At 32.2% G+C, this 11,226-nt stretch overlaps 4 protein-coding genes across 7 annotated transcripts; 2 read left to right on the top strand and 2 right to left on the bottom strand.

The window, feature by feature from the left end:
* Nucleotides 1-814: 814 nt before the first annotated feature.
* On the top strand, nucleotides 815-3,076 carry LOC139809654 (uncharacterized). 4 transcript variants are annotated; one of them, XM_071772715.1, is made up of 2 exons: nucleotides 815-1,084; nucleotides 1,655-3,076. In XM_071772715.1, exons 1-2 carry the CDS (start codon nucleotides 1,082-1,084, stop codon nucleotides 2,120-2,122), a joined length of 471 nt encoding a protein of 156 aa, XP_071628816.1. In that variant the 5' UTR covers nucleotides 815-1,081; the 3' UTR covers nucleotides 2,123-3,076. The 4 variants fall into 4 exon arrangements, with proteins under 4 accessions (XP_071628816.1, XP_071628818.1, XP_071628815.1 ...); XM_071772717.1 differs by having other exon boundaries at nucleotides 816-1,160; XM_071772714.1 differs by having other exon boundaries at nucleotides 817-1,084; nucleotides 1,652-3,076.
* LOC139809653 (transmembrane protein 222-like) lies at nucleotides 2,467-4,822 on the bottom strand. The gene is made up of 4 exons (XM_071772713.1): nucleotides 4,556-4,822; nucleotides 4,113-4,323; nucleotides 3,909-4,039; nucleotides 2,467-3,826 (listed from the first exon to the last, which is right to left on the bottom strand). Exons 1-4 carry the CDS (start codon nucleotides 4,705-4,707, stop codon nucleotides 3,745-3,747), a joined length of 576 nt encoding a protein of 191 aa, XP_071628814.1. The 5' UTR covers nucleotides 4,708-4,822; the 3' UTR covers nucleotides 2,467-3,744.
* A 353-nt stretch (nucleotides 4,823-5,175) lies between these two features.
* LOC139809651 (uncharacterized) lies at nucleotides 5,176-7,577 on the top strand. The gene is made up of 6 exons (XM_071772712.1): nucleotides 5,176-5,348; nucleotides 5,522-5,654; nucleotides 5,748-6,002; nucleotides 6,715-6,889; nucleotides 6,967-7,087; nucleotides 7,202-7,577. Exons 1-5 carry the CDS (start codon nucleotides 5,334-5,336, stop codon nucleotides 7,079-7,081), a joined length of 693 nt encoding a protein of 230 aa, XP_071628813.1. The 5' UTR covers nucleotides 5,176-5,333; the 3' UTR covers nucleotides 7,082-7,087; nucleotides 7,202-7,577.
* LOC139809650 (uncharacterized) lies at nucleotides 7,576-9,546 on the bottom strand. Its single transcript, XM_071772711.1, has 3 exons — nucleotides 8,924-9,546; nucleotides 8,586-8,823; nucleotides 7,576-8,498 (listed from the first exon to the last, which is right to left on the bottom strand). Exons 1-3 carry the CDS (start codon nucleotides 9,313-9,315, stop codon nucleotides 7,776-7,778), a joined length of 1,353 nt encoding a protein of 450 aa, XP_071628812.1. The 5' UTR covers nucleotides 9,316-9,546; the 3' UTR covers nucleotides 7,576-7,775.
* Nucleotides 9,547-11,226: the final 1,680 nt, after the last annotated feature.

Raw genomic sequence — 11,226 nt, 5'->3', positions numbered from 1 at the left:
GTTGTATAATTTAATCACAATTTTGTAAAAAAAAATGCAAAAATTATTTTTCTAATTATTTTTTAATTATTCTTAAATTATTATATATATAATAGAGATTATATATATGAGAGAGAGAGAAAAATATCATATGTAGATGATTCAGACTGCGGTCCACTTGATGCTACAAATGCTTCGAAGCATTCTTTTTCTCCTTTCTTTCAATGAAGAAAGAAGGAGAAGAAGAACGCTTCAAAGCATTTATAGCGTCAATAAGTGGACCGCAGCCATACTTATATACCTATAAAAAATATTTCCTCGGTCATTTATTAAGATATGATATCAGTTCTATGAATAAATTTAAAGAAAGAAACACTTTACATAATTGCAATTATGGTAAACTGTAATGCTGTACAATACTGTACATGAAACGCAGCTGCGATAATTCCGCGGCTTTTGTTGCAAAGATTGATAAAGAGGGAGAGATGGTTTTATAAAAATGAGTCTCTCAAAAGTATATTTATAGAATACACTGCGTTACCTAAGTGCTTATACATATATATATAGATACGATCAATAATGTCCAAACGCGATGATATAACTATATCTGAGATAAAGAGGAAAGATAATTGGCGTCGCGTAATTGGCGTCGCCGCAGCTGCGATTGTTCGATTCGATCGCGTATTTGAAATTCACGATGACGTCACCGCGTCATTCTCGTCTGTCGTTAGATCTATATATTATTCTTATATATCACTTACACTTTCTACACTTGTCTCTTTCTCTCAGGGCAGCTTCTGCTCAGGGAAACAATATGCATAATCTAATAGAATATGCATATACTTATTTTATTTGAGTGCGGATAGTGCTGCTAAAAAACACGAACTGACTTATTGACATCTGGCGAGGTGACAGGCAAGCTTGTTACTTCGATAAGTGACTTTGTGTTACTCCGCGCATCATTGCGCATAATTCCGCACATCGCGGTTCTGACTTCTGACGCCGGACTCCGGAGTACGAACGAAAGTCTAGCTTTTGTGTCCACAGCTCCTTTTGAGCGTCGACTTATCAATCTCAAAGAAGAGACAAAAGCGATAGCAGGATGGTCAGTTTGTAGCACAGGCTGTTCGTTGAGTGTGTGCCATAGGTCCTCTTTTCTTTAGTTTTTAACCTGCCTGCACGTGAGTAAATCCTGTGATTTTCCCTTGCGCACGATCTTATTATGACCCGTAACTTTGTTTATTTCTGTGCCGACAGCTCGAGCTTGTTTAATCTTTCGACGACTGAACAATTTTTGTATATAAAGCAATATCTTACTTTCTCGCTCTTTTGGGCCAGAGGTTAGAGTTGAGAAAAGACATTTCGTCTGCAAAAGTTAAAAGACTTTTACAGACATTGTTACTTTTGTAAACAAAATGTTTTCTGTGTGTGGCGTTTCTGTTTTTTTTTTCCTAATAGGTTAATCTATATTGCACTTGCTTCAGTTGTTATAAGGATGATTTTTAATTTTCATCTATTGTTATAGTTCGTTTTTTTTTAGTCTGGCTTTTGCACTAGATATGTTATTTACGGATAGATATGCCTGATTTTAAGCGTGTTTAAGATTTACTGTGATTTATCTATGTTTACGCCGAAGAATCCGGACAAATTTTTAGGTAACAATATTTTGCAGAAGATGTCTTGGCTCTTTGGCAAAAAGAAGCACAAGGATTCACCTCCAGAATCCAGGGATGAACAAGAGGAACGGCCTCCCGCAGATCCAGGGGACGATTTCATAGTAATTGAAAGAAGACGAACCTCTCTGCCACCTAATGTTGAACACAGTACTGGTGAACACGGTACTCCTTACCCCAGTGGGTTATACCCGTTCATCGGTGGAACACCAATGAATCCCGCAATGTCGGCTGGTAATTTACCCAAACTAGCTCAGCAAATGGATAACGCTCCGCATTATCTAAGCGGTGTACCATTTAAGTTATGCAAACAGTTGCAAAGTAACATGAACAACGACTTGGAGATAGACGGTCTACGGATTAGCGAAATAATGTCTTTCGTTGAAAGATTAGAGAATCAAAATTACGATTACGACTTCTCTCTTGAAACGGGAGTTATTACAGAAATGGATAGCAGAACTAACGATTAACTTGAAAACCCTCAGATTGTTGTTACGTGTAATGAGATTGTAAATTTTACGAATTAAAGAATCAAACTTAGGTACATACGTATGTATTTTCTAATTATACGAACATATAATAAAGTCACTTTTTTAACAGGCGAACATTGCGACAGAACGCTGTAATAAGCGTTAAGTTTGATTCTTGATACTCTACACACATCACACCTTTTTAAAACGTTCCTATTTTTTATATAAGAACGAATAAAAACGTGACATTTTAAGTAGTTCCAAAAATGGGTGTATTAATAAATGAACACTAAACTTTTGAAAAGAAAATTAATTTGTAGGAATCAATCGGTATAAAAGAAATATTTACGATATATTTTTTATATATTTAAGTTGCTTAAGGAGATAGATTCATTGCCACTATTGCCATGATGCTACACCATGTAATTAAAGCACATGCTCGACGTTTTATGTCTCATGTTAAGAAGAAAACGGTTGTATTGATTATACAGCTGTATATAAATAAAATGTAAAATAATAGATAAAAATAATTACTTTCTTTAGGCGTACACATATATATGCATACATAATATAATGTTATGGAGAAGCCATATATCTTAGACTTAATTTTATCGTTACATAACGCTTATATAGTCAATATATATGTGTATTTTAAGTTGTAGAAATTAAACAAAATAAATTATATTTATATCTGACAAATGTGGATATAGATGTTGCGTTTCCTGATAGAATTTGGCATGGCATCCCTCAAAACTTTTTTGTATATACGAAATTCTGGTTTATGACTGACGTACTTGAGAGTGCAATGCCGAAAACTACTTTAAGAAAGCTATATTAAGAATGTTCTTACTTGTTAAATTCTCATCGAGTATCTCAAGATATATCACGATTATATATAAATATAATTATAAATGTATAATTATAAATGACATTAAATCTATAATTGTAAATTGACATTTTATATATAATTTTATATATATGTATGTACATACATATATAGAGTGTCCCATGACTCGAGCTCGAAGTCCATACATTAAGGATGTATTATTGAAGTCATTTAGAGTTGGAATTGTTTAATAAACATATGTCCGTAAATGCTTCCTAACAGAACGTTGAAAGTTGATGTACATATTTGAAAAAGGAAAGAAAAGACATTTAATTTAACTTGTTTGTTTACAAATGTATTACAAATTCTGTTCAAAATTATCTCCTGCAGATTCAGTGCAAATCTTGCCAAATGTTTCAAATAGTCACATCAACTTTCAATGGTTGTAGTTCTGTTAAAAAGCATTTACGGACATGTTTATTAAACAATTTCAACTCTAAATGACTTCAACAACGCCTTTAATATACGGACTTCAAGTCATGGGACACCCTGTATATATATATATATATATATATATATATAGTTTTTTTTAAATTTATATATGTATATACACAGGCTATCTGATAATTACCGTGCCATCTCTCGTATGTAGGTAGAGCGAATTGAACTGAATAAAAAACTTTACTGTTATACAAGTTTCTTAATAATTAATGAAGAATTAATTAATAAAGATTCGCACAGTATGCGTCCACGTGGTTCGGCAAGAAGAGACAGCCCAGTATAAATATATATGTAATTAATGTAAACATAAAGTTAACACTAGTATAATTGTGACAAGTATGCAGAAGGGCAACCAGGTCTTAAGAAAGCCCAGAATACTGAAACGAACGTGATAAGTATTATTGACAATTGGAAAAAATTGCATATATATTACTTTTTCTACATATATTTTGTTTTTACCTGACATACTTTCCGTGAAGTAACATGAGCAACGCAAGTTTTACCATGTTCCAACTGCTCGAGTCGCCATACGACATCAAGTTCAAAGCTGTTGCCACATGCAAGTGACAATTGTCGCAGCATAAATTGTGCTGTAAAAAATCAGTTTTGAACCGCAATTGTCAAATAAAAGCTTCCTATTCTCTAAATTTATGCTTTTGTTACCATTCTAGCTTTGTAAATTTCGCTAGCTTCTGCTACGCCGGCATCCCATCCTTGTATGCCTCCCTTGGCTTTGGTATAATCCAATTGCCAATATTTGGTAGGTTTACCAAATGCCATGTTGTCTTCAGAAACATGGTAATGGCCAGCAAAGTCCCTTATTACTCCGGCTGACGTCGCGATGCCCATGTGTCCAATAAAAGGCAGAATGTATCTTAAAAATTGAATGTTTATATTAATTATATAAACTGCATAACTTTATTCAGCGTGATTAATCTTGACTTGAGAGAGAAGTTCGTACATTTCACGAATTATTTTTACATTTTACGATAGCTGTCAACGTACAATAAACAATAAGTACTATCAGTTTAACGAATATCGGATGATGCAAATAAGAATCAGAGATGAGGTTATGGTCAGAATGCATTTAATCGAGAACGACTTACGTTAGGATAGGCAACGGGGTCCAAACGATGCAGAAAGGAAATCTTTGTCTCTCCGGATGAACGCTGAGATCCATCTCGGGCGAGTCATTCGACAGCTTTGGAATATCTGTCAGTAAATCAGGATCTTTCATAACATCTCTCATCAGGATCATATATAACTCACTGACACTTCACTGATGTAGCGTTAAGGTGGAAGCACATAAAATTGCAGGAGCCATAATCAGAAGGCAGAAGCCATATGCGCATGCGCTATGGTATTTAGGGTCCGTTCCGATATTCACTGTCAGTACTAAAAATCTATAGTTTACGTCACATACACTATAGATTTTCAGCACTGGCAGTGAATAACGGAACGCAGCCTTAGGGCCAATTTCACCAACCACAGTTAGCTTAACCGACGGTTAAAGTTAGCAGGATTGACCAATAGAAAGCAGGGTGGATTCATTTCTATTGGTCAATTCTGCTAACTTTAACCATCGGTTAAGCTAACTGTGGTTGGTGAAATTGGCCCTTATAGAGCTCTACAGATACCATAGCGCATGCGCATATGGCTTTTGCCTTCTGCTTATGGCTCCTGTAATTTTATGTGCTTCCACCTTTAAGGTGCCTATTCACGCAGCGAAAAAATCGCCGCGATTGGAGGTCACGTGGTCATTCGCTGTTCGCTAGCGAGTAATCGCTATTCGCTGGATTTTTTCAGCTTTTAACGAATATTCGCCCTCAGCAAGGTGAAAGTCAGCAAGATACAAATGTGTAAAGAAACATCAGTTGTTATAAAATGGAATCAACAGAGGTAATTAAAGAACAAAGATTTTATATATTTAATTTAAATACTTCGCATGTGTTCGGATTGCATAAAATTATAACCTATAAATGTTATGCAAACCTATAAAATGCAAACACAGTCAACTGAAATAAAATATCGAGAAATAAATAGTTTTTACATGGTTTTAAATATATTTTCAGAATTTTATAATATATGCATGCGGCATATGCGAACAACAATGTCAAATAGATACCATCAACACTCATCCGTGCGTTGTAGGATATGAAAATATTATTATAACCGAATCTAATTATTTTTACCCTCAGACATCAGGTAAGAAAATAAAGTATTAATAATTTAATATATTTTGTTATGAATATTATTCTAATTAGTATTATTTTAATCTTGTACATTTATTTGATAAAGCTGATGGTGAGGTTATAGAAAAAGGTCAGAGTTGTGTTCCAAGTATTATGGAAAGTACAAGACAAAATATTGACACGGGTAATGATAACAGTGCTGTCACAATTGCATCAATAGAGGAAATGTTAATAGCTGCTGTGCAAGAATGTCCTCCCTTATGGAATTATAAAGATTTTTCAGCGTCACAACGCACAAAAGCAATTAAAGACAAACTGTGGCAAGAAATTGAGGATCTTCTCAATACTAACAAAGAAAAAAGTATATTCACTAATATATTTTATCTTATTAACTATATATTAATTGCGCAATAATTACCGCATGTGGCTCTCTCACTATTTCCTATTTATTTGATTTATTCAGGAGAGCCTATTATACTTACAAGGGAACCTCGCGAAGTGGAAAATTCTGACTTTAATATAACTTTTCACACATGTAGGGGAAGTAAAAAGATGAATTTAGATATTTTTTGTAGCGGCCTAAAAACGGTTTTAAGGGGTGAAACCACCTCTCATATGTAGAGCGGTTTTTTGCTTTTCTCGATATACTTCGAAAAGTATTCGAGATATAAAAAAATGTTTCAAATAAAAGTTTTATGGTAAAATCTCCTCTATTCAACAACATTAATATAATATTTTTTAAAAATAATTTTTTAAACAAAAATTTTTTTTTTAATTTTTTTAATGTGGTTAAATAGAGATGTTTTTACCATAAAACTTTTATTTAAAACATTTTTTTATATCTCGAATACTTTTCGAAGTATATCGAGAAAAGCAAAAAACCGCTCTACATATGAGAGCGAGGTGGTTTCACCCCTTAAAACCGTTTTTGGGCCGCTACAAAAAATATCTAAATTCATCTTTTTACTCCCCCTACATGTGTGGAAAGTTATATTAAAATCAGAATTTTCCACTTCGCGAGGTTCCCTTGTTAGTTTATTATTAAAAAAAATTAATTGTGAACTTTGTTTTAGAGCAATACACTATCGCAGCATTAAAATCAAAATGGAAGAACTTATACGATACATATCGAACATATCTAATGAAAGAAAAAGGCAAAAGTGGACAAGCTGCAAAAAAAAGCAAACCATGGCGATTTATGGAGCAAATGAGCTTTTTAAAAGATACTTTTGATCTTGGAATTAAAAAGTAAGTAAATAATTAATAGTTTGAAAATAAAAAAGCAGTTCTAACAATATATACAACTATTATATTTTGCAATGTAGCACAGTCAGTAATTTAACGCTACCTACACCTACACCAGAAGACACTTCCTTCAACGATGATCTACATTCTGAACTCGGTAACCTCCATATACGTCTTCTGAGGATAATGAATTAAATAAAGGTTTGTATATTTTATATGTTATAAAAATATTGAGAACGTTTAATTAATTATAAACAAATAATTAAAATAAATGCATTTATAAAATAGACTTATATAACAATAATTTTTTTTTAGGCAACAAGAAACGGAAAGCCGATGATGCACGTGAAAGAATTGCAAAAGCAGAAAAAGAATTGAATGAACCTATTCCTCCTCCTCAAATCTTAGAACAACCGCTCTTACCCATGCCTGAAATAAAAGAGAAGGATGAAATTTGTAGTTTTTGTTTAACAATGGATAGAAAATTGCGAAAGTTACCTCTGAAAAAAGTAAATATGGCAATGTTTAAAATGTATGAACTTCTTTTTAAAATTGAAAATGAAGATAATTTTATGTAAGCAAACAATTGGTTTTTTTAAGTTTATCTATATATAACAACACTTATAGGAAAAACTCATACGTGTAAAATTTAGAAATATATATCTTTAGAAATATATACCCGTTCTCAAAACCTTGTAGTACATTTTATTTTCTCATAAGCAAAATATTTTTTATATAATTTACAATAAAAAAATTCAATTTTACAATTACATGACTGCTTTTTAATTTATTTACACATGTCAGTATATATTTTTATTTTAAATATTTTTTATAATTGAACATTTCAGTATATTGTATATTTTTACAGTATGATCGCTTTTTAATCTAGTTACATGTAAGCATATTGCCAATCTACAGCTCCATCGTTGTTAAAATAATAAAGAAATTTTTCTCGGACTTCTGCTGCTTGTCGAGTACTGGAGTTGTTTCCTGAGCGAGTTATATCTGCCATGCCACTTAAGGTCTCCATATCTGCTCTCCAACTTCCTGGTACGAAACCGTTTTCGTTCTGTCTGTCAATTAATTCTGGTGTTACATATTGAATATTTTCTTCTTCATTAAGGTCTGCCATGCGTAACCAATTGTGGAGGCATACGGTTGCTTGCACAATTTTCATTGTATTATCAACACTTAGAATAATAGGTTTTCTAAAAATCCGCCACCTATTTGCTAGAATACCAAAACTATTTTCAATTGTTCTTCTAGCCCTTGATAATCGATAATTGAATACGCGTTTTTCGTATTCAGTATTTTGTTTGCCCGGGTACGGTCTTAATAAATACGTTTTTAGTGGGAAAGCTTCATCTCCCACTAAACAATATGGCAGATTGTCTCCATTTTTAGAAATTGGTGCAGGCTTTGGTAGCTTCATTTCATTATTTTCAAATTTCTGACCAAATACGCTTTCCTTAAAGATTCCTCCATCGCTCCTTCGCCCATAAGCTCCAATATCAACAAATTGAAAAATATAATTGGCATCACATATAGCCAGAAGAACCACACTATGACTTCCTTTATAATTGTAGTAAGACGATCCTGCTTTGGCTGGACACTTAAAAGGAATAAAATACTTTCAGAATTTGTAAAAATTTATATGTATAAATATTATTCTATATCGTGAATAAATAATTTATCTTACTTGAATAATTATATGTTTACCGTCGATGGCACCTATACAGTGTGGAAAGTTCCATTTATCCGCGAAATTATTTGCTACTGTTAGCCATTTGTCTTCACTCAAATCTGCAGGTAATACTATAGATGATAAATTGTTCCATAAAGCTTGACATGTTTCTGAGATAATGTTTGCAGCAGTAGTCAGACCAACTAAATACTGGTAACATATCGAAGAAATAGAATCGCCAGAAGCAAGATACCTAAACCAGGTTTATATTTTAAAATGCACAATACTTTACAATAAAAAATTATTAAATGATAAGAATTTTCAAATAAATTTGCATTTGTAAGCATGCTTACCTTAATGTCATTAATAAACGCTCAGCAACATCTATAGGTTCCCTAATGTGATGTTGCTTAAATATATCTGCTCCAATTAAAAGTGTCAAATTTTCAAATTGAGTTGCAGACATTCGTATGTAATTATGAAACCTCAAATCTTCTAGAATAAGTTTAGGTAGCACAGCATGAAAGAATCCATGTACTTTTCTTTCTTGAAAAATAGGTGCTACCCAATGTTTCTTTTTAGTATATCTTTTTCTTTTCATATGTAAAAGTAAAGCTGTAACTGCAGCAACTTTCCTTTTTCGTACATTCATTTGATAGTAATGATTTACTTGCACATAATTAAATAACCACTGCATTTGTTGGTTATACCAAGTAATCCAGTTTATAACTGAGTCGTCCTCCATTAAAAAGGATTTTAAAAAATTTTGTTATTAATTAATGATTTAATCTACAATATATTTAAAAGCACTTCAAAGCCCAAAACCATGTATGTCTAAAAAATATTTTAGCATATTCTAGTACTGTTGACACGCAACTACACAGATGCGACGCTTACAAACAACTCGCGGCGAATTATTTGCTACTTCACAACGAATTATTCGCTATTCGCTAAAAATCATTCGCAGCGAAAAATTCGCTGCATGAAAAGGCAACGCGAGTGCCGCGAGTATATACTCTATACTGGTATATACCGGTATATACCGCGTCTCTTTAAATTCGCTACTCGCTCCAATACTGAAACGCCCGTACTCCCTCCACTCGATATTCATTTCCAAATATTTTTGGCGCTGCTTAATTTTTAAATATCTGAAAACAATAAATAACCAATTGATTAAAAATATTAAATTAATAGTTACATTGTAAACCCTGTTTAAAATAATAGATACAATATGATCAGATTACATATTATATTACATTCAATTTCAATGTAAATGAATAAAAACCTTATTAATTTACATTGAAATTGAATGTAATATAATGTAATCTGATCATATTGTATCTATTATTTTAAACAGGGAATGTAATATAAAATACTTTTACACATGACTTTAAAGGCTTTAAAGTACTTTTACTATTTATTTTGTTTAGCAACGCCGTGTATTTGTAACTGAAAATTTGTAAATTTGTTTATAATTTTGTATTAATTTTTAATTCTTATTTTTTAAAATAAATGTTTAATTTTGTATTAATTTTTATATATTACTTGGGTTGAGTAAGGTAACGCAATTTTACGATATTAGGGTGCTATTCATTTGTCGTGCAATAAATTGTTCAAGCATGTTAAGGACGTTCTCTCGTCCTTATACTAGAGAAAATCGATCGATTTTCTTAGGATTTTCTTGAAATTGTGATATACGTTAATTTAGGTGTGCTTTATGCGTGGTATGAATTTCAGTACCTCTTCGGTATAAAAAATAAAGTTAGTTTTTTTGGCATTTTTTCCTTATAGAACTCGACGAGAGGAGCAACTTTGGTCCTCTTGGCTAACCTCATATCTTTTACCGTTTGGCCTGGAAAACCTTTTCATTAGTAAAAGTTGAAACTTTGAGGCTCAGTATCTTGATTTTTTATACCGGAAGAGGTACTGAAATTTATACCACGCATAAAGCACACCTAAATTAACGTATATTCACAGTTTCAAGAAAATTCTAAGAAAATCGATATTCTCTAGTATAAGGACGAGAGAACGTCCTTAATTAATTTACATAAGACAGAAAAGTTCTTGAGTCTCTAGAAATTTTCTGTTTTGTAGCCAATCAACTCATACTACGATAATTCACTCGTTTACGCGTTTACTCAAAATTCCATTTACGCGAAGGAAAATTTTGTTAAGCGAAGGAATTATCGTAAAAGTTACTACAGAAGTAACGCTCGCGTAAACGTAGTTAAGCAAGAAACATTAAGTTAACGTTTAGACATATTGACATTATACATGTATTTTTTAAACGTTTTTTAAACGTTTTTCAAAATTCCTTTTGTAATTTGGACTTAGAAATAACGTTGGTAGTATATTAAGGACTTAAGGAGGTTCAGGTGCTACAAAAAAATGCGGCCAGCTTCATGAAATTTTAATATATTGTTCTGGAATGCAAAATAGAATTATGTGAATTTTTGGGAAATTTTTCATAGTCACGTTTTGAAAAAAATTGACTCCAAAAATTGTACTTTTTAGCATAGGTTCTTATGGGAAATGACATATTGCTCACCTTCAGAATGAAATAATGCAAGAAAAAATGCAAATAATAAGGAAAGAAAAATATGCACATATGTAACTTAATAATTTACAAATAAATGAGTGAAAGAAAAGGGTAGGT

Source organism: Temnothorax longispinosus, chromosome 3, assembly GCF_030848805.1.
Source record: "Temnothorax longispinosus isolate EJ_2023e chromosome 3, Tlon_JGU_v1, whole genome shotgun sequence".
NCBI lineage: Eukaryota > Metazoa > Arthropoda > Insecta > Hymenoptera > Formicidae > Temnothorax > Temnothorax longispinosus.
The sequence above is the reverse complement of the archived record's forward strand: the minus strand, read 5'-3'. Positions and strand labels throughout refer to the sequence as shown.

Coding starts and splice junctions, on each gene's coding strand:
- LOC139809653 (XM_071772713.1), bottom strand. CDS start 4,707: ATGATCCTGATGAGAGATGTTATGAAAGATCCTGATTTACTGACAGAT. Junction 4,040..4,112: donor AAATTTACAAAGCTAGAATG/GTAACAAAAGCA, acceptor GATTTTTTACAG/CACAATTTATGCTGCGACAA. Junction 3,827..3,908: donor CTTCACGGAAAGTATGTCAG/GTAAAAACAAAA, acceptor CGTTCGTTTCAG/TATTCTGGGCTTTCTTAAGA.
- LOC139809650 (XM_071772711.1), bottom strand. CDS start 9,315: ATGGAGGACGACTCAGTTATAAACTGGATTACTTGGTATAACCAACAA. Junction 8,824..8,923: donor CGTTTATTAATGACATTAAG/GTAAGCATGCTT, acceptor AACCTGGTTTAG/GTATCTTGCTTCTGGCGATT. Junction 8,499..8,585: donor GTAAACATATAATTATTCAA/GTAAGATAAATT, acceptor ATTCCTTTTAAG/TGTCCAGCCAAAGCAGGATC.
- LOC139809651 (XM_071772712.1), top strand. Junction 5,655..5,747: donor TTTTTACCCTCAGACATCAG/GTAAGAAAATAA, acceptor TATTTGATAAAG/CTGATGGTGAGGTTATAGAA. Junction 6,890..6,966: donor TTTGATCTTGGAATTAAAAA/GTAAGTAAATAA, acceptor TTTGCAATGTAG/CACAGTCAGTAATTTAACGC.